Genomic DNA, 23,690 nt, shown 5'->3' on the forward strand with positions numbered 1-23,690 from the left:
AGTGTTTCCATATCCCTATTGGGTAGTTTTTATTTGTATATTCATTAGTACCTTTTCTTGCTTAACACGTTGTTTTTCCTTGTCCCTGCAGAAACGTCTTAACGAGGTTACACTGTATTATGCTCTGCACACAGAATTAGTCAAAGAGATTGTTAATTCAGTGGACTCAAATGATATTGCATTAATAGAAACAGTTCAAATTATTCTGTCAGGCACACAGTTGGAAAAGAATCTTGTCTTCATATCTACCCATTTTTTTTCTTACCAAGCACCACAACATCACTGGAAGATGTAGGATCTCCCTTAAATAACTCGCTGTGTTTGAAAAAAAAAACCACAGTAAGCATTCTATGTTCTGTTCCTGTTAGTATAAGACAAAAAATGAAAGAGAAAGTGAATTATGTAATTTCAAAAAGTCATGGTTATGAACAGATCTGCGATATTCAAGACATTCTCGAAAGAAACCCAACTGTCACGCCAAGAGACTCTCCTCTCTCTGCTAAGCAGTTAACATTTAAATATGCCCCTATAACCTCCTCTGATGTGGAGAGAAGTTGTTTTGCGAGACAGCAGACAAAGTTTTTCAATTCAAAATTTGTGCATGGTGTTGGCTGTGAACTGCAATTCATCAATCAACACTGGCAATGGGACCACTTCTGCTTCAACCTCAAGGGAATAATGTAAGTTTATTAATTTAATACTAACTCATCTTTTCTTTTGCCAAGAGACATTAATTCTTTCAATTTGATGGTGCAAATTTATGGGCATACTGTCAGGTTTTTAAGAACATATGTGCAAGCATATTTCTTGGATTTTTAGGGCATGAACTTCCAAGCCCTAATAATGAGCAACTAAAATATACAGTGACTGAGGAGAAAAACTCATATATACAAAGTAAATTATTGTTATTCCATAAAACATTACACAAAATATAAAAGTATTGCTTTGAAGTACTTACAGTCAGTTCAGTGGCAGTACAAAGTTGAGCCAACCACTTGGTAACACATAAATGTAAAGGCTGGATAAAACTCTGCACATGCTGGAAGCCAAGGTTATGCACAAAAGTTGGGTCTCTGTTTGTATCTTGAGCATGAGCTGTCCACACTGCCTGCTCCAGAAGAGAAATAAGAGCTGTACCATGATCGTGACCAAACATAGAACTAGAATCATTGGAGGACGTGGCAGATAGATGGAACTGGATCAGTCTCATAAATATCGGGAACAGATCCCTGCAACAACCAACAGAAAATCCTCAATGAACTGACAATTGCTTTATTTATCCAATAAACTAATTGCTTACAAAACTAACTCCAGCTACAGAAAAGAAGAAAAGAATGAATCGTTTGATATTTTTAAAAGTGCTTACCTAGAAAGTTTTTGTCTTATGAATAATAATAATAATAATAATAATAATAATAATAATAATAATAATAATAATAATAATAATAATAATAATAATAATAATGTAATTGGTTTTACATCCTATTAACTACTTTTATGGTTTCGGGAGATGCTGAGGTGCCAGAATTTTAGTTCTGCAGGAGTTCTTTTATATGCCAGTAAACCTACTGACACTGACGTATTTGAGCACCTTCAAATACCACCAGATTGAGCTGGGATGGAACCTGCCAAGTAAGGGTCAGAAGGCCACCGCCCCAACCATCTACTCAATGACTGTAATATAAATGTTAAGAAAAGAACTAAAACAGTGGTGGCTCTATTAATGTAAACAAGGTAAAGATGAAGTTTTAACAATATATATAACCATGTGAACTATGAGACCTCACCACAGACGGGAAGCTTGTGCATCCCAATGAAGCAGGTAGCCGAGCAATAGGTAGAACTATATCGGATGGGTACCTGTTGAGAGACCAGACTTACAAATGGGGGGGGGGAATGTAGCAACCTCTTGGAAGATGCAAGGGCGACAGTCTGGATGATCAACTGATATGGCCTTGTAATAATATGACTTAGCTATGCTGATACTGCTACATGGCTGAAAGCAACTGGAAACTACAGCTGTAAGTAATTCCTGAGAACATGCAGCTCTCTCTGTAGAATGATTGATATATTGATGATGGCTTCCTCCTGGGTAAAATATTATGGAGATAAAATAATACCCCATTTGGATCTTCAGGTGTGGACTACACGAGAGGGGGAAAAACATCAGGAAAATGAATACAGACATTCTGTGAGTCAGAGCATGGAATGTTAGAAGTCTGAATCGTTGTGGTAAGTTAGAGAAGGGAAATGGATAGACTAAAGTTAGATGTAATTCATTTAAATGAAGTACACTGTCTTGAAGAGCAGGATTCTTGGTCCGGCTACTACAGAATTATCAACACAAAATCAAACAGTGGAGCTGCAAGAGTAGGTTTAATAATGAATAAGAAAATAGCACAGAGGGTAAGCTATTATAACCAGCATTGTGGACAAATTATTGTTGTCTGGATGGACACCAAGCCAATGCCCAACACGAAAGTACAGAACTGTAAGGGACGCTCTCCAAGAAACAATACCTGAAGTCGAATGACAAAATTTTACACTAGAAAATAAGCAAAAAGGGTGTTCAAATCTATTTTTAGATTCAAACGCTGTTAGCCTGATCCTTGAACTGGGTGATGAAAGCAGCGACTATGACACAACCATAAGGAAAAATCTTCAAAAGAACCTTCGAAACAGGTTGTGCAGTCTAACAAAATGATACCTTAAGCTGGAATGGAAATTTGATGATGATGATGATGATGATATGCTTGCTTTTAAAGGGGCCTAACATCTAAGGTCATTGGCCCAATGGAAATTTAACATCATTTGGCAACTTAAGGTATGGTTTCTTCAATGATGTTCCTGCATTGTCTTGTACCAAAATATGAAATAGCCAGCTTGTGCATCAAAATAATGTATGGTTACAGTTTTAAACTTCATTTACCGGGCTGCATATTTTTTAACTGGTAATTTTAACTAATGTGGACTGCCTGCACAGGAGCTCTATCATAGTGCTGTAAGGCAAGGGAAACCCTGGATTAATTCAAACGTGTCGTCGCCATAAGACCTATCTGTGTCAGTGTGACATAAAGCCATTAGCAAAAAAAAATTAAAAACGTGACTGATATTATCCGCTACATCCGACTGAAATACAGAGTGAGAAAAGATTGTTGTAAATATCTACAACTTTTTCCCTAGTGGAGCTGATACATATGACGATCTTCAGGAAGATTATTATCATTACTTTTCTTCACGTTTCAATTCCAGTAGTGAAAGTGATAGTGAATGTGATCAAAAGGCACTGTGAAAGTAATATCTGAAGTGCTTTCTGATATTCCACTACTTGACACACTAGTAGAAAGTACACGTTTATCACATATTTATGCTTGTTTTTATGACCATTCATGCATATGGATAGTCAGGTTTTCTCATGTAAATAGTCTAAAACTTCTTCTCATATAATTTCTTTGCTTGTTGTCATTACAATTAAACAAGAAAATGAGGAAGTGAAAATGTTGTTACAATTGACACTATTGGTGATTTAGGCCTACCTGGTACAAACAGCACTGAGGTTCGAGGACCTGAATTTCATTTTGAAAAGTCTGATGTGGATGAAGACCGAAAGATAAACAAGTTTATAAAGTTTGGGTGTGGTTGTGAACAGATTTACATGGGGAGTCAATGCAGTGATGCATTTTCTTTGGATGAGTAAAAGCAACTACATGAAGAAAGTAAGTGTTTTGATTTTTATAAAAACACCAATCTACTAAATCTCGTCATACTTGAAAAGACGCGTTCCATGTGTTTGATTGGTCCATCAACTGTTTCGACAAAATGGAAAATGCAGAAGGATAGATAATATACTAAGCGCATTTAAGGTATGTGGAACTTCAAACTGTGGAACTTCTTAGCTATTTTGTCATGGTATATCAAAAATGCACTACAAGAGACTCAGAAAAATATTCTCAAAGAAAGGTGTAGTGACTAAGCTGCATGGAAATGTACATCATACCCCGTCAGCAAAGACAGCTCGTTTGAAGAAACACAAAGCATGGCGAATTCAATCCAAAATGCATTATTTCTTCCAAGCATAGTCCTAATATAATAATACAAAAGCCAATGACTGGTATATGTAAAAATGCCAGAGCCAATATACTACTCTTAGAAGCATGACACTTTCCTCACACAGCATGACACTTTCCTCAGAGGAAGAAAAAATGAAAGTAAATGAAGAAATGCTACAAAATCTTGAGACGGTGATGATGGAAATACATTTTTTCAAGGAAACCCTCGAGATGTATAAAGATATATTTTTCTGAGTCAACTCAGTTAAATGTAACTTAAAAGCTTTTCAGTCCAATATAAAATATAACACTATAATATACCTGTAAAAAAACACACATTATTAAACAAAGAATGTTTCGTTCTACAAGAACATCTTGATATTCTATCAAATCACTTAAATACTGCGTATATATGTACAATATTGTTTACGTTGCATAAACATGTCTATTATTGAGAGTTTGGAGATAATATGAACAAGTATTAACAAATAATGATTGTATTAGTATTCAACCAAAACAACAGATAGGGAATCTGCCACCTGGGCGACTGCCCTAAATGCAGATCAGTATTGATTGATTGATTGATTGACTGATTGTATTAAATTACTGAAATGTTTCTGTACTTATCTAAGCTGCCATTGTTCTCAAACACTGTTTCTGGACTGTGGTCATGGAGGGGTTCAGTGGACAGTTTTTGTGGGTGTTGCACACTGTTCTGTGGAGAGGGGAGGGGAAGTGGGGGAGGAGCGAGGGGAGAATTGTAGATCCTGCCTTCTATCCATTGGAGAGGGGAGAGAGGGTTATTTTGCATCTTCATTTTATAATGTATTTTATATATTATGGAGCAAATGTAAGCTAATGATTTTGGTTAAATTAAGTATGGAATTAAAATAGAAGAGTATCTTGTAAGGCAGGGCCTCTCAGGCTGCATGCACCAGTGCACTGCGTGGTGCAAGGTGCAAAAGAAGACTTTGCTTGGTTGACCAGAGTGCAGACCCCCACTCCTCAATTTGGAGCAATAGCGCGCTCTCTCTCTTCCCCCACGCCTGTCTCGCTTGCTCCGACTGTCTCCCTCTTCCCTACTTGCTCCGTAGCGCTCCAAATCTGAGCCAAGTTGAGCCAAGTTTAGCCGAGTCGCCCCAAGACGAAGCGCTGGTCTGAGCCGAGCCGAGGGGGACCAATACACTGTGCACGAGGAGTTTGCACGCGTGAGATTTTGGGCGTTTGAGGGGCCCTGTTGTAAGGTGTTATTTTTAATGACATTTGTTTCTTCATACTGACAATTGCGTCACACAAAATAAAAGTAAAATTATCATGTGCTACTTCACGTGGAGAATTACATCAGATTTACAGAAAATGACTATTTCTTTTCTGCCAGTAGATCATACAAAATTTTCTTATGACTGAGTTTTTGGTCTCATGAAAAGGAAGTACTGCATGACACATTTTTTCTCTAACAGATACTGTTTAAGTCACTAAAAATAGCACCCCTCAGACAAAACTTAACAAAACTGTCATCATCGGAAAAGAAAATGGTGAGCTGTTAGTAAATATGTTTGACTGGCAACATATGTTCACTGCTCACGGTTAGAAAAAAAGTTCCTCAGATCACATCTTTCAGTCATTTTACTGTGAAAAAGAATATGCGTGGGGTCATTATTTGTCAACACAAATTAGATGGTCCAGCTGTAATTATGAAGATTTGAGAGAGACAATCTCTCTCAGAACCTACCTAAGAAGTTGGAAGTAAGTGGCATGACAACAGAAAGAACAAAATATCTGTTTGACAACATTCGAGAGTACTGTATGGCAGAAACAAGATACTTGTTGCACCCATGGCCAGGCAACATTAAGGACATTGAACCTGGGCCAAGTAGTGAGATGGATTGTGCGCACAAAAGGAAAAGACATATGTAATTAAGAACATTCCAGAAAAATGAGCAACAATTCAGTGTTGTTACTAGGGGATACAAGATAGATTAATCTTAATTGGATACTGACTATGTGTAGTTTCAGAACGATCTTTTAAAATATCCAACATAATTATTTATTTACATTTTATGGCCTTGATTGGACTACTTTAGTCAATTTTATAAAAAGAGTTCTTCAGTTTTCTGTCAGTCCAATACTTCTCCATCCTCTCAGATCTTAACTTTCTTTCTTTGTCTGAAATTACCTGCCCCACTGTCTGTCTGCTGATCTTGGTTTCACCTGAGAATGAGATTTGTTTTTTCCTGATTGTGCTCATTACTGGCTCTATTTCCTTGTAGGCTGTTTTATTAGAAGCTAGTCACTAGTGATGACTGTCTAGGTAGTTTTTGTTTATGCATGGTATTATTATATTTTTTTCTTTTTTTTTTTTTTTTCTTTTCAATCTTGAGTAATCTGTCTATTTCCACAGTGATAGTTGTTTTGAAGAAAGGTTTCCCTTGGATATTATTATACTATTATTGTTGTTCGGTCCTAATATTGTTTGTACATCTTAAGACAGAATTTCGGTGTATAAAACTTCCTGTTTTACTTTTTGAAAATTTTGAACATGTTTATATATTTCATTTCCAGGAAATAAAACTCCTAAAAGTTTATGAAAATTATTTTAATATGCAACGCTGATATTCCTTTATCCAGTGAAATAGAGTTTCTACATTCCTTAATACACTGCCTGACAAAAAATGTTAAGCACCCAGAAGAAGTGGTTGAAAGTGAATGAAACTACATATGCTGACAGACCATGTGCATTTATTGAACTGATTACAATATGGGATGAAAGAGACAAGGCCATTGGCAGTTACAGATGGAATGTTGGCGCCAGGTCAGTGGGGTGTTGCACCCCTCCTGGCCACAATGCATGCCCTTATGCGGTTTGGAATGGTGTCAAACAGCCTTTGGACCCTCTCCTTAGTCAAGTTCGTCCACAGTTGTTGCATCTGTCCCTCCAGATCCCACAGGTTGGTACTGGGACGTCGTCTCCTTCCAATGTCATCCCACACATGTTCAATGATGGAGAGGTCCGGGGATCTTCCTGGCCACGGGAGGACCACAACATGCTCTGGGCAGTCCATAGACACAAGTGCTGTGCATTATCTTGTTGGAGCACTGTCCAGGGTGCTGTGCCATAAGGGGTAGGATGTGTGGACGCCTAATGTCTGTGACGTATCGCTGTGCCGTCAAAGTCTGCCAAAGCACTATTAGAGGTGACCTGAATGCATATCCTATGGTTCCTCACACCAGGAAGCCAGGGATTATGTCCGTGTGTCTTTCCATAATATGGGCAAGATCTGCCCTCTGCCCTCGACGCCGCCAAACCCGCACACGATGGTCATCGGAGGTTATGGAGAAGTGGGACTCATCACTAAACATGATGCAATGCCAGTCATCCTCTGCCCGCGCCTCCCGGGCAAGGCACCACTCTAAACGCAGGCATTAGTGTTCTGGTGTCAATGGCAACTGACGCATGGGGCAGCAGAACCCCGCTCCGGCAGATGCAAGTCGTCGAAACACTGTGCATGAACTTACGGGATGATTTAGGGTCTCCAGTACATGTTCGCGGGTGGCGGGCGCTGAAGTTATGGGATCCCGCAATGCTTGGCGCACCATACGACGGTCCTCCCTCAGGGGGTGTTTCTTGGTCGACCCAAACCTGCACAATGTGACTGGGTGCACTCATGTACTCAATGAGTCCAACATCTAGCCACTGTGACATCTGAATGGCCCACATGCCTGGCAATTGGATGGTGTGACCAACCAGCCTCAAAGTCTCACAAAGCGGCCTCTGTCAAATGCCGTCAATTGGTGGAATGCGTCTGCAAAGCATCGCGGGTGCTTCATACTGTACATAGTCCTTTCTGCACATCTTGCTTAACTGTCTGACTCACAGCAGTTGACTAGTAACAACCTATCAACAACAGGACAGTGCCAACGAGAATGCACTCTGGTGGGCATTCTACACATTACAGATCCTTGTAAGTCTAATCATTCACTCTCATATCAATGGTATGCATGTATACCAAAATGGGATAATATTGGACCACTCCTTCTGGGTGCTTAACTTTTTTGTCAGGCAGTGTATATTATCGGAGTATATACCCCATTTTCCAATCGATGGATTGTATATTCTGAGCCGCCTGAACACACGGAAGGCACGACTCAGAATATGTCTGAGATGCCTACTCCTATTTCATAGCAACTGGTAACCAAATTCTCAGGACCACTTACTAGGCCACTCATCAGAAGGAAAAAATAAAATCTTTTAGATTTTAATTTCTGATCCTAATCTGTAAAGAAAATGGGAAGCTCAGTTCAAAGCAATTCAAAAGATTTCAGGTCAAATATTTAGTTTGAATTGCAGCCAAAACAAATAACTTTCAATGTTCTCTCTTTTCTGGTATTGTTGGTAGAAGAGAAGTCACTTCCATTACCCAATACCAAAGAATAGGAAATTCATGAACAAGATGGAGAAGGAGGGGGAGGGGAAGAAGTCTACTTGTGGAAAAGTTGCATCAACTGTCACTTGAAGCAAAAGAAAAGCAAAGAAAGGTTTCCTTGAAATAACAAAGCAAAACATCAATCATCACACCTGCAATATACATGGAATAATTTCTCACTGATGAAGGATGTATAATACTTACGTAAAATTCTGTGTTGCAAGGTTGTATGCTAGAAAAGTCTGCCACAAATAAAGACTCTCTAGGCTAAGTCGCAAAGCTTCCCGTTGTGGTAAGCTGCATTCTCTGAAAACAATGTTAACATTCATAAGCAAAATAACATTCAAATTCTACCCTTGGGGCAAAAAACAAACAAAATAACACATTATTGCAATATAGTAACACTACACATAATCCTTTATTGGGTGGTGGAGGTTATAGTTCCTTTAAGCAATACAATGATGAAATTACAAGCTCCAGTATAAGTTTTATATGTCTGACACCTGATCATCTGACATCTAAAATATCAGTCTACCAGTCTAGAGAAGATAAAAGAAGTTGTCTAATCATTATGCTTAATGGAAGATGATGTGAAATAATACAAATTCAAAGTCTACAGAAGAACAAAAGAGCATTTATCAAGTATTTAATTTCACAGCATGTGTAGATTTGAAAAGTAAGTAGTGTGTATAAAAGCTTTCCATAGTTTACATGCTGTAGGCAGGAAAAGAGTCTACAATCTTTTGGTGTGATTCAAACCCACTATCTACCGAATGTAAGCTCGCAGCTGCGCCCCTAACCACATGGCCAACTCGCTCAGTAGTCTACAGTCTAAATCGCACACTGCTCTCAGAAGAAATGCCAAAAGACCATCATGAAATTAATCCTGTCAACAACACAATAGTCATTTTAGCTATAGATAACTTAGTATGAACAGTCCTGTCAAGTCTCCCACCGTAAAGTAATTTCATAATGAGGGGAAAGAAATTCAGTATTTAGATGCCTGTCTTAGTGTAAAGCCATATATCAGCTCCATTCTGGCAAGTATCCTGACTCAACTGTGAAGTACAGTAAAACCTGTCTTCAACAGAAACCCAAGGGACTGGAATTTTTTCCCTGCTATATACAGGATTCTGGTTAATAAAGGTGGTTAAAAAATAACAAAAATTTTAAGTGCATACCTCCATTAGATAATCCAGCAGTATATTTATACGATTATAGGCTATGTGGTAGTATATAAAATTATGACTCAATCACACACTTACACATACCAAGCTCGATAGCTGCAGTGGCTAAAGTGCGGCCAGTATCCAGTATTCAGGAGATAGTGGGTTCGAACCCCACTGTTGGCAGCCCTGAAGATGGTTTTCCGTAGTTTCCCATTTTCACACCAGGCAAATGCTGGGGCTGTACTTTAATTAAGGCCATGGCCGCTTCCTTCCCACTCCTAGCCCTTTCCTGTCCCATCATCGCCATAAGACCTATCTGTGCCAGTGTGACGTAAAGCCAATAGAAAAGAAAACCACTTACATACTCCAGCTTATCAGCTCTAACACAAATCTGTTCTTGCTTAGAACCTCCTCATAGTGCACAGCTGTACAGTATATACACTTATTTAATACACATTGCATGTTTTATAGAAATAACACCTCTAGTAATACTGTAGAGTACTGTCATTTACTTCTTCCATTAATCCAGAATTGTATGCTGGACACAGCTACCCTGGTAGCATGATTCTCAATTAAAATACAGGCACAACAAATAATGTCAAACAATTCTGCGTCGTTTTTCATAAGCAAAATAGACAATGTTCTTTACGGCTGGTAGGGCATGTTGGTATGACTTCACAGTACATCAGCCATCTTCATCGCCTTCGTTCCAGTCTTCATCGCCATCAATTCAGGTTTCCTTTTCTTGGAGGTGATGAGTGACAAAGTCTTTGATGTTTTTTAATGCCGCCTCTGTCTCAACTTCTATATCAATATCCTCGTAATCTTCTGCACTGACATTACTGTCTGAGAGTTTGTTGTTGTAATCAGTATCTCGGCCATTTTAGGTCCATTTGGAATACACATGTAGTGAAAAAGGTTAGGAAGGAAATGTACATAATTTTCCGTTATAGTCGTAAAATTTCCTTCTGTTTCCATGTCAGATAGGTTCCGCTAAATACAGGGAACATTTTCTGATATGGACAGTTTTCCAATTCATAAAGGTTCTGCTAAAGGCAGGTTTTACTGTACAAGCATTACAGAGAAAGCTTTGTGAGAATTCAAAATAATTCCAATTACGGTATCTGTTTGGAAAACCTCATACTGATACATGCCCCCACTGTGATGGGCTAAATGCAAAGTTGAAAAGCTTCACACTACCCCTTTATATCCTATGTATTTCCATATCCATAAACACCCATTTTCACACAATTTAGCCTCATTCTACATCAAATCCCTAAGTCAATTAACACATTCTCTCTCCTTCTATGTTACATATACAATATTAACCTACTTTTATGTTTCCGTATTCAACATTTACAACACTTTTTGTTGGTTCCCTCAGATTTCCTATGCTTGTTATGTATTAAAATTCTTTGTTTGAGACATTTTATGATTCCCGCCATTTACGCTATGTAAGGCTGTTTGAGAGGGGGAAAAAATCAAAGTAAAATGGCATCACAACTAACCTACTGTAAAACATTTCCAGTAACCATGGCATGATGACCAAATCAAACAAACATAGTCTAACTCTTTTCATAAGAGTTTAATCCTGATGTAAACAAACGGGTGGAGCATCTTGTCTTTGTGTGTGGACATAGCCATTATTCATTGGATGAGCAACAGTCATACTCTCCCGACTGTATGCAAGCTCTAAGAAAAATAGTTTGTCGCATTTTTATTTTATTACCTTTACTTTTAGAGACTTTGTACGAGTATGAAATCAAATTAAAATATATTAATCATATATATATATATGTACGTTTGGACTTGTTTTTAAAAGACTGATTAACTAAGGAGAAATGAAGGCACAAGGCATGGTGTAACATGGGAAATCTCCTCGCTGCTGGGAAGCCCAGAGTTGTACAGTGTCGGCAGTGAGCGAGTCAGTATACAGTGTGAAAGAAATGGAGCAAGAGGCAGGACCATCACATGTTGTGAAGCACATAATAGGAAAACAGCTCAGAAGTAATCGTATTGTGTATTGTCACTGTAACCAATAAATCATGGTGATGATGATGATGATGATGACGATGATGATGCTTGTTGTTTAAAGGGGCCTAACAGCTAAGGTCATTGGCCCGATCAATAAATCAAGTGAATAGAATCCAGGTTTAGGAGTAAAAGAGTAAGATAAACTAAGTGCAGAATTATGTAGCACACGTATCAGCTAGTTTCGTCAATTATATGCACACACAGTTTAGAAAGACAAGTAAATTAACAACCGCAGACAACTAGGAAGCTTTCATATGAGACACGAAGAAAAAAGAAGACCAGATGTGCCAGCTGGATGGCTAGCAGATATCATGAAAATGTTCATCGCTGATAGCGGCCAGAGCAGCAGCAATTCATCTGACAATGGCAGTAATGAGACAGCAAGGGATACATCGTGTGATATGGAAGGAACTGAGCCTTTCAGGATGACTGAGGAAGGTAAAACATTATGTTCATGGATGTCTTTTGTTATTACTGCAACCACCTGTATTTCCTGTCTTTCTGAGTTGTTCTTTTCGAAAGATGTTGTTATATGATTATCTACAGTTCTGGCAGACATGTTGTCATTATATATCAGTAAAGGAAACCTTCATACTTAAGCAGAATATCTCCCTTTAAACTCCCCCAATTTAATTTCAAACAGTTCAAAAATGGGTCCTCGTCCACCTTACGTAATTGTACACAAATATGTTTAGTCAGAAGTTCAGATCTTTGCACTGTTGTCATATACAATGCCCAGCCAGCACTGTACGTCCGAACACAAGACACCGATGGGGTGGAGCATGCTACTACACACTCAGCAAATCACAATTCATTCTTTGACGGTGACGTACAGACACTATGTTTACATCAGAATTAAACTCTCGTGAAAACAGCATAACTTCCACTTAATCCGTGCACGTGCATTCTTTGAGAAGCTACACTGGTGTAAAGTCATGAAGTTACAAAGTGATTCAGAGTTTGTCTTGCCCGAGTTCATTATTTCATGGTTACTGTTTTATGCTCACCTGGTAAAAGGAAGTTGGAATGGAAAACCTAAATGAGAGGAGCAAACTAAGGTGGTTTGGACATGTACAGAGGATGGAGGAGGAAAGAATACTAAAACAGATTATGGAGATGAAGTTCGAGAGAAAGAGAGCGATAGGGAGACCTAGAACAAGGTGGATCGATTCAATAAAGAGGAGTGCAAGAAGAAGAAACCTGGACTGGGATGAAAGATGGAAGAGGAATGGTGGAAGGAGAGAGGAAGTTGGGGAAGTGCCATAAATGCCCCGACCCTGCAGGAGCTGGATAAGGGGAAAGGAGGAAGAGGAATTGGATTAAGATTTAAATACTCTATATATTAATAATATGCTTTTACATTTTGATAATAAATTTGTGTAATGTTTACGTCCTTTTCCAGAGTGTGTTTACACATATATAAGTTGTTTCCCATGATTTACATTTCCCCCCATTTACACCAGCATTATTTATTTTATTTTTTTGCTTTACGTCGCACCAACACAGATAGATCTTATGGCAACGAAGGGATAGGAAAGGCCTAGGAGTTGGAAGGAAGCGGCCGTGGCCTTAATTAAAATATAGCCCCAGCATCTGCCTGGTGTGAAAATGGGAAACCATGGAAAACCATTTTCAGGGCTGTCAACAGTGGGGTTCAAACCCCAGTATTTTTGGGTCCCTTGAAAAATGTAAAAGAGGGGTAATACTGTAATATATTAGATTACATTTTATACACATACACATGTAATCTCACCTCAGAGATTGTAAATGTACAAGTAAAAAGTTCTATTGACCACCTACGAGGCAGCAGGTAAGTCTAATTTCAAATGACAGCACTTTAAACAGCTCGAATCTCAAACTAGAATGGTGTGCGCATAGCATTACCACATGATAGCACTCATGACGAACTGTGTCCTCACTAGCACTCTAAAGGTAAATGACAATTTAAACTTGCACTCAGAAATTATACAGGTACCAAAAGCCCCATTTAAAATATATTCAAAGAAAAGATGTTTGTAGTAATAGCCTTGATTTCACACAAAACCTGCCAGTATCACACATTCCAGTCATGAAAATGTTTCAGCAACATCAATTACACTCCTGATAATATTCTAGCAACATCAAAATATTTGCAATGTTCATGATTTGAAAACTGGTAATTTAGCAGTATACTTTAGTCATCATCAATTTCATTTCTCCTTGTCCAGCTCCTGCCACGTCGGGATGTTGATGGCACTTCTCCACTGTTGCCTCTCCTTCCTCCACTCCTCTTCATTAATTGTATTCCAGTCCAGTCTTCTTTTTATTATACTGCTCTTGACAGAGTCTACCCATTTTGCTCTCGGCCTCCCTCTTGCCCTCTTTCTTAGCGTCCAACACTTGTTTGGTATTCTTCCCTTCTCCATCCTCATAACATGTCCAAACCATCTCAATTTTTTCTCCTCCATCCTATCACTCAGTTTTTCTACCCCCATCTCCTTTCTGACCTCAACATTTCTTACCCATCTCTTCTTGTCTTTCCTGCCATACTTTTCAGGAACTTCATCTCACTGGCCTGAATTTTACTCTCCTTTCTTGCTGTCAAAGTCTCTATATAAGGATATAGTACATCTTCTACATTATCTCTTTACATTTCATAGGAACTTCTGTTCCACACCAGGGTCCTTACATTCTGGTAGAATTTCCCGCTTGTACCCTTCTGCTGATCTTATTGGCAATATACTTTAGTATTTCACCAAAATGAATGTGAGAAATGTCCAGAGTGTGTCCTGCCTTAAACACTATATGCAACACTATGTTCCTCTACAAAGTCAAAGATCTGAACCATACCATAATAAGGATGTGTGTGCATCAGATAAGCAGCAGAATTCTTAATTGAATAGTATGAGTTTTTCTTTACAGATATGTTATAGAGTTACACGAAGGTTGATCAAATATAAACAGAATTTTTGTTCCTGAACATCAACAGTTGGTAGGACTGGCCCCGAGCTTCTGATATGCTTAGGCGGGACCGTTAGGAATGGGGAGAGCATGCGGTTAGATATTTCCCGCCATTTCGTCAGTAACACTCAACGATTATTTTTTTTTTTTGTAACAACAAAGTTTTTATTCTAATCAACCTGTTCAATACATTATAATGTTGTCACATTTAAAATATCTTCATTAATTGATAAGTTATTTGTGGGACATGTTTCGTTCCCTTATAGAGCATCATCAGCCAGATCTGAATCTCGAATAATGGTTATGTTCGTAAACAATGACTCCAGAACTATTGAAACATTTTTTCACAAACTTAAATCTACTCTATTAGAATATCATAAATTACATAAACCTTGATCATGCCTTATTAACATGGGCTTAGTAGGAGATATACAATAAAATTGTGGTAAAATGAGTTATTCTAAAGTACTTAAAACAAGTAGCATGTTTTACATCTTTGAAATAGGTGAATTTCAATCTTAAGAACTAAATTTGAAATTTTCTTTGTAATGAGACTTGGTAAAAAAGTTTTATATCCTTTAAGGATAAGAGTCTATAAAGATTCAAAGACCTCGTCAATTTTGAAAACAATGACTCAAGAACTATTAAACCATTATTTCATAATCTCAAACTTAATTTACTAGAGTATCATAAAATCAGAATCTTTGATAACATGTCTTAATAACTTGGGTGTAGTAGGAGATTAGTCACTTGCAATACTCACGATGTCGGAGCAACAGGTGCACCCCTCCACTGCACAACGCATAATTATAAAATTTCTTGCTCGTAAAGGAGTTACAGCAGCAGAAATTTGCCAGTGATTGACTGCACAGTTCGGTGCTCAAACATTGTCAAGGACACGCGTGCGTGTAAGGAGTGGTGGAGGAAAGGGGAGGCAGCACCAGTGAAAGCCAAGGACTCGACTGTCAGCTGGCAAGGTTCTTGCAACTTTTTTTTTTTTTTTTTGATTGGCAAGGCATTTTGCTGATTGATTTTTGCATGAGCAACACACAACCAATGCTGCTTACTACAGCGAGCTGTTGAACAAGCCGAGGGTTGCATATCGCCGCAAAAGACAAGACCAACCGATTCGACAAAATGCGGCCCCGTACTGCAGCTCTGTCTCCAAGCTACAGGAAATGTACTGGACAACACTTGATCATCCTCCTTACAGCCCGAACTTATCGCCCTGCGATTTCCGTTTGTTCAGACCACTTAAAGAAGCTCTAGGAGGGCAACGATATGAAGATGACGAGAGTGTGGAAGACTTCATGCGCAACTTGCTGGTGACAAGACCCTGACCTTTTTAAGATGAGGGCATCAAACAGCTGCCCATACGCTGGGATAAATGCATTTCCAAAGCAGGAAACTATGTGGAAAAATAAATTGTAATTGCTTTGTGTTTTTCAATAAATGAAATTAAAAATAAAATCCTGTTTATATTTGATCCCCCCCTCGTAGGTATTATAATTACTTCTCAATAGACTGAAAAGCTTTAAATGAGTGACTATAGGAAAGGAACAAACAAGTGTCAGATCAAGTCAGAAAGAAAGAGGAATAAGAAGGAACACACATACTGTAAGAGGACAAAACCATGGCAGGTCAGTGAGGGAAGAGGGAGCAACAGAAATAGGAGACTAGGACAAACATGGAAAAACAAAAGGACAAGGACAATCTCCTTAATTTTTTTTTTTTTTGCTATTGACTTTACGTTGCATTGACACAGATAGATCTTATGGCGACGATGGGACAGGAAAGGGCTAGGAATGGGAAGGAAGTGGCCGTGGCCTTAATTAAGGAAGGGGGTCTGAGATTGCTCTTGGTAAACTGTCAAACTGTAGTAAATAAACAATTAAAATTCGGTACATTGATGGAATCTTATGAGACTGATGTGGTGATAGGAGTGGAATCGTGGTTGAAATAAGGGGTGGGTAATAGAGAAGTATTTCCAGAAGGGTACACAGTCTATCGTAGAGACCGAGGAGATAAAAAGGGAGGGGGGGTGTTTATTCTGGTGAAGGAAACTTACTGTTCACATGAATGGTTTACCGATGAAAGGGATGAAATATTAGGGATAAAATTAGTTTGTGATAATATGAAGGAGGTGGGAATTATAGGAACATACAGGCCTGGAAGAGAGGAAAGAGACATGGAAACCTTTGAAAAAATAATAGATTATACTCGTAAAAACAATAATAATGATATGGTAATAATTGGGGGAGATCTAAATTTGCCTGAAGTTGAATGGAAAGGAGCTGCAAGTGAAGCCCATGAACAGAAACTGGCAAATAAGTTAATTTGGGAGGGAGGATTTACACAAGTAGTACAAGAACCGACTCGTCTCAATAACTTACTAGATGTATTCTTGGTTAAACCATGGGAAATTGTTGATAAAACTGAGGTAATTGAAGGAATAGGAGACCATAAGGCTGTAATAATGGATGTAGGACTCATACCAAAAAGGCTTAATAAGAGGGTACACAAGACAAGAAATTGTACAGAAAAACTAAAGTTGATGAATTTGGGACTTACCTTAAATCACAATTCAGTTGTTGGATAAGTGAAGGGAGTAACGTGGATACACTTTGGGCTAAATTTAAAGGAATTATTTGGGAAGGAGAGAAGAGATTTGTACCTGTTAAGAAGGGTAAAATGACCTCAGACCCTGTTTATTATACAAGGGAAATAAGAAAATTAAAAAGAAAATGTAGAATAGTAAACAGGAAAATCAAAGAGGGTAGGGAGAGTAGAGAAACTAGAAAACAGCTAATGAGGGAACTGAATAGAGTGAAAAAGGAAGCAAAAGAGAATTATATGAATGGCATACTTCAAGAGGGTAATGACCACAAAGGGAAATGGAAAAAGCTGTATTCATATATCAGGAATCAAAAAGGAAAAGGAATCCAAATTCCTACAATGGTGGGAGAAGGGGGTGAACACTATTTAACAGATACTGAGAAAGCAAACCTATTTAGTAGGGAATTTAGAGATTCAGTAGATGATTGTCAAGAGTTGGAAACCGAAACAGAAGATAGAGAGGGAGAGTCACAGAGGGAAACAAGAAGCTTCTCATTCACAAATGAAGATATTTTCAGAGAAATCCAACTGCTTCAGCAGGAAAAGCAGCAGGAAGTGATCAAATTACTGGGGAGGTATTAAAGACAATGGGGTGGTACATAGTGCCTTATTTAAAATTTCTCTTTGACTATGTCATAAATAATAGTGTAATACCAAAGGAATGGAAGGAATCTATAATAATACCAATTTATAAAGGAAAGGGTGATAAAAGGAAACCAGAGAACTACAGACCAATCAGCCTGACTAGTATAGTTTGTAAAATTCTGGAGAGTTTAATATCGAAGTACATCAGAGGGATATGTGATGATAAAAATTGGTTCATGAGGAGCCAGTATGGATTTAGAAAGAAATTTTCTTGTGAGGCACAACTGGTGGGATTTCAGCAGGACATATCAGATCAGTTGGATTCAGGAGGTCAGTTAGATTGCATAGCCATAGATCTTTCCAAAGCCTTTGATAGAGTGGAACATGGAATATTATTAAAGAAATTGGAGGGAATAGGATTGGACGTAAGGGTTACACGTTGGATAAAAGCATTTCTAAATTCAAGGGTTCAGAAAGTCAAAGTAGGAAATAATGTATCTCAGGAAGAGAAAGTTTGGAAGGGAATTGCACAGGGTAGTATAATCGGTCCGTTACTTTTCTTAATATACGCAAATGATTTAGGGAACAATATAACATCAAAAATAAGATTGTATGCAGATGACATAATTGTTTATAGAGAAATAAACAACATTGAGGATTGTTCAGAATTACAAAGGGACCTTGAAAGTATCCAACAATGGGTTGAAGAAAATAATATGAAGGTTAATGGAGGCAAATCAACTGTTACAACTTTTACAAACAGGAGCTTTAAAACTGAATTTGAATATACTTTGGATGAGGTAGTTATCCCAAAAGATGGCAAGTGCAAATACTTAGGTGTGAGATTTGAAAGTAATTTGCACTGGAAGGGTCATATTGATGACATTGTTGGGAAAGCATACAAATCATTACATGTCATAATGAGGCTACTTAAAGGATGCAACAAAGAATTAAAATAAAAAAGTTACTTGAGTATGGTTCGTCCATTATTGGAATATGGAAACAGTGTTTGGGATCCTCACCAAGAATACCTAATAAAAGAAATAGATAGTGTGCAGAGGAAAGCAGCAAGATTTGTAACAGGGGATTTCAGGAGAAAGAGTAGTGTATCAGAAATGTTAAGGAACTTGGGTGGGAAACTTTAAATAAGAGAAGGGAGAAAACTAGACTTACAGGATTATATAGAGCCTATACAGGAGAAGAAGCATGGGGAGATATCCGTGAGAGGCTTCAGTTGGAAAATAATTATATCGGCAGGACTGACCACAAATATAAAATTAGAAGGAATTTTAGCAGAAGCGATTGGGGTAAATTTTCATTCATTGGGAAGGGTGTGAAGGAGTGGAACAGTTTACCAGGGGTAGTGTTTGATCCTTTTCCAAGATCTGTACAGATATTCAAGAAGAGAATAAACAGCAACAGAGAAAATAAATGAAGTGTTAGAGGGCATTCGACCAGTGCAGGTTATTGTAAATAAAAAAAATGTGTGTGAATAAATTAATTCCATCCCCTGGTCTAAGGAGTTTGGACAGCCAAAGTAGGGGACTGCCTGTAGGGGTGAAGTACAGTGGGGACTTCGAGGGCCCTGGGACCGCTACGGTAGCTGTGAAGGCCCTTCAGGAACTCTGAAAAGTGGTGGCAAAAGGGGCTCTGGTTAAGACGCAGCAGGTCGTTATGCTACTTAGGATCCAGAACGGGTAAAAAAAAAAAAATAGTAAATAAATAAATGCAATGTAAATATTAATGTTATACCAGTTGTATAGTATCATTTGAAGTAATTCCACATACTGTATATCAGTTGACTATATTTGTAAGTAGTACAGGAGATATTATAAGTAGAATTTTGTAAACAATACAAATTTATTAAGGATGAGCTGTGTGTTTAATAGAAAACATTGTTACCGTAAATTGTATAATATTGTATTATAGGAAAAATTTTCTTCTCTTGTTAATTTAATATTTAGTGCTTGACAATAATGTATCTTAGTGTACCATTTGCCACCGAGGTAGACACCTCATTTGCAAATAAAGAGATTTTGATTTGATTTGAAGGTACAGCCCCAGCATTTGCCTGGTGTGAAAATGGGGAAACCACGGAAAACCATCTTCAGGGCTGCCGACATTTACCCCCCTCCCTCTCCTCACTCTCCCTCTCTGACTTGAAAAGCTTCGGAATTACATCTGCTGTTAAGTACAAGCTGACCGAGCTTGATAGCTGCAGTCCCTTAAGTACAGCCATTATCCAGTATTCGGAAGATAGTAGGTTTGAACCCCACTGTCGGCAGCCCTGAAGATGGTTTTTCATGGTTTCCCATTTTCACACCAGGCAAATGCTGGGGCTGTACCTTAATTAAGGCCACGGCCGCTTCCTTCCCACTCCTAGCCCTTTCCTGTCCCATCGTCGCCATAAGACCTATCTGTGTCGGTGCGGCGTAAAGCAACTTGCAAAAAAAAAAAGTACAAATGATATTGTCATAAACATCATTCCCCCATTTTCACTGAGATTGAGATAACCTTGAATTTCTTGCACACATACTCATTCCTTGCCTGGTCTAGATGAGTTAATCTAATCAATCATTGTAACATCTTCATTTTAATTGCACAAAGTGCCTATACGTGATTTTATGTTGTGTGTGCCAGAATTTGGTTCCAGAAAGAACTACCTGTCTGAACACTATGTAACACACATCAGATATTCAGGTGGCACTAACTGGTCTCGACGACACTGACAGAGGTGCAGTCCAAGACATGAACTCAGATAAAAACCGCATCTCTTTGCAGAATTGAATTGTGATGTATGTTACATTTCAGGTATTCCATCTTCTTCAAATTTAACTTCAACCTAAATTGATCAAGACACATCTTTCAAACAGTCACTTACTATTTGAGAGCACTGACAATTTAATTTCATAACCCAGCAGTGCATCTAATTTGTGATGATAATTACACAAGAATATGAAGAGCAACGGGGACAAGGCTGATCCTTGACCAACAGTTTGGAAGGCACTGGCATACTGGGCCAGTGGGTTTAGAGTACAGTAGTTCAACTACACTGACGTGGGATTCACGAACGTGGTGTTGTCTCATTGCTAGCCAAATGGGACCATGTAATTTCTGGTCAAATGTGAAATGACTTAGTTTTCTCATAATGTGTTTGACTTCCTTTTCTCATTATGTACTGTAAGTCCCTCTTTCCTCTCCAACTTGGAATCAAGATACTGGTCTACCACTCACTGATACAATGTCGTTCTGGATTAACTTTTTAAAGAAATCAGTTAGCCATGCTGCACCTTATTCTTCAAGAAGAAGCTTCTTTGCTTCCACCAGGATATCATCTGGGCCAGGTGATTTACCATATTTCATTTTTCTGATGACAGGATCCCTTTGCTATTGCAATATTGGATACAGGGAAATAAATGGCAAGAACTGCAAGCAGTAATAGATGAAGAAATTCCTGATCTTTAACACCCCCTCACCATGCAGCAGCAGATTTGAGAGCAAGATATTGTTCTAAACCCTCTCGAACTGCATGTCTTATGAAACACGTGTACACATTTGCTTCAGTGAGCTTTCTTACCTGAGCATTTAAAATACTTTTACAGAATATCTATTTATTAAAAAAATCTCTATTCCAGAAAAATGGTAAAAACCAACATACGAGGGCTGTTTTTTTAATTAAGTGCTCTTTTTAATAAAAATAACCAAACCATGTTTATTTTTAGGTTTTACGTATGTTTCTTTATTTTTTTTTTACATAGTTGCCTCGTTTATTTTGGCACTTGTCATACCTTAAAACCAAGTTTTGAAATTCCTCTTTAAAGAAGTCTGCCGCTTGCTCTGACAGCCAAGAGTTCATGGCCATTTTCACTTCTTCACCGTCACTGAAGCACTGTCTGCCAAAACGATGTTTCAGCTGTCAAAAAAAAAAAAAAAAAAAAAAAAAAAAACGCTCAAAGCAAGATCAGTGCTATACAGTGGGTGACCCAAAACTTCCCACCTGAAAGAGTCAATCAGTTCCAGAGTCTGGACAGCAGAAGAAGGCCTTGCATTATCATGAAGGAGCAAAATTCCCTTTATCAGCATGCTGCGGCTTTTATTCTGAATTGCACGTCAGAGTTTGGTCAAGGTTATACAGCTTCTGAGTTGATCGTCATTCCTCATGGCGTATGTCCACCAGCAAAACACCACGCCTGTCCCAGAACACAGTCGCCATGATCTTGCACTGTGACAGCATTTCTTTGTGTTTGATCTTGACAGGAAAGGTTGTGTCGCCATTCCATTGACTGTTGCTTGGATTCAGGGGTGAAATGGGATACCCATGTTTCATCTCCTTTGACGATTCGACTCAACATGTCACCCCCTTCTTGCGCATAATGAGTCAAAAAAGTGAGGGAACTGGCCAATTCCTTTTGCTTGTGGTCTTCTGTGAGGAGTTTGGGTACCCATCGAGAGCACAATTTCCTGAAGTTTAGGTTTTTAGACACAATTTTATACAGTCCAGACCTAGACACTTGAGGAAAATCCATTGAGAAAGTGGTTATCGTTAATCTTCTGTCCTCATGAATTTCCGTGCCAATTGCAGTCATCAAATCATCTGTGATCACAGATAGTCGACCTGAGCGTTCTTCGTCATGAACACTTTCACGGCCACTTTTGAACACACTCACCCATTTTTGCACTTTACCTTCACTCGTTACATTATCACCATACATCTCAAAGCTGATGATGAATGTTTGCAGCCAACATGTTTCCTACACTCAAAAATGTATTACAGACCATATCTCAGACGTAGTGGGCGATTCAATAATCTTGAACATTTTAAAGATGCACAATTCAGTGCTCAGCGTACAGGTTAGCTACATAGCTACAACTAACGCCTGCTTATTTGCGAAGGTTGCCGCAAAAAGCATGTGCGCTAACTACAGGATTATAAAAAAGGCCCTTAGTTAACAAACATGAATCCCTTTTATCTCTGATCAATTCAATTGTGATCCTCCTATCAATCACCACTGATCTGCATTCAGGGCAATCATCCAGGTGCCATATTGCCTCATAATTGTTTACGTAGTCTTTTCTTCAATGATTTCAAGAAGTTGGAAATTTATTGAATACCTTCTTTGGTAAACTCTAATCTCTAATTCCTCTTCCTATCTGCCCTATTGAATTCTAACTTTATATTATGATCTTTCCTACTATTCACCTCTTAACCAGGCATGATACCAATAGTTCTTAATCAAGTAATGACGAGTTAACTCATCTAGAGCCTTCAAAAACTGTTATCTGCTGAGTGGGACATGTTATCTCGTCTCGTTTTGTTGCCGAGTGTAGTTCTATGATCGCTTTATGTTTATAGGTATAGGACTTGCTGCGCAGCACTGCGCACCAATATTTTATAGCATTTTCTTCTGTATATAATTGCTAAGCATGCTCGTTTGGATGATGAAACTATTCTTCATCTCATTGATTCAGATGACAAATTAGATGACAGCTCTTTGGATAGAGTGTACAAGACAAGTGGCAAAACCCACAGTGAGCTTGTTTCTGTAACATTATAAATAGGGACTCAAAGAAAAATTATTTTGAAGATTGTCTTACAATTCTTTTTGTAACATCATGTACAGTACAGCACTTTACTTTTATTTTTCATTGCTTTTCTTGCTATATTGTTATAACACAAATTCATATCTATATATATAAAATAAGAGTTTTGTCTGTACATTGCTCAGAATTTGAAAATAATGGTATTTCTGTATCGGTCATGTCCACAGTAACAAGGAAATGCACTTTTTTCTTTTCCGTAATTTCTGTCTGCCTGTCTGTCTGTCCGTCCGTCCGTACACGTGTCACTAGAAATCGGCTAAAGAGAATTTAAT

General features: G+C 38.3%; 1 protein-coding gene across 1 annotated transcript in view; it reads right to left on the minus strand.

The window, feature by feature from the left end:
• LOC136866038 (RNA polymerase II-associated protein 1) overlaps positions 1-23,690 on the minus strand; it is a 379,305-nt gene that overhangs the window by 148,555 nt on the left and 207,060 nt on the right. Inside the window, exons 11-12 of the mRNA XM_067142667.2 lie at positions 8,678-8,779; positions 959-1,229 (exon numbers count right to left, since the gene is read on the minus strand). Coding sequence (XP_066998768.2) covers positions 959-1,229; positions 8,678-8,779 — 373 coding nt within the window. The remainder of the gene's footprint in view (positions 1-958; positions 1,230-8,677; positions 8,780-23,690) is intronic.

This window comes from Anabrus simplex, chromosome 1, assembly GCF_040414725.1.
Source record: "Anabrus simplex isolate iqAnaSimp1 chromosome 1, ASM4041472v1, whole genome shotgun sequence".
In the NCBI taxonomy this organism is placed as follows: Eukaryota; Metazoa; Arthropoda; class Insecta; order Orthoptera; family Tettigoniidae; genus Anabrus; species Anabrus simplex.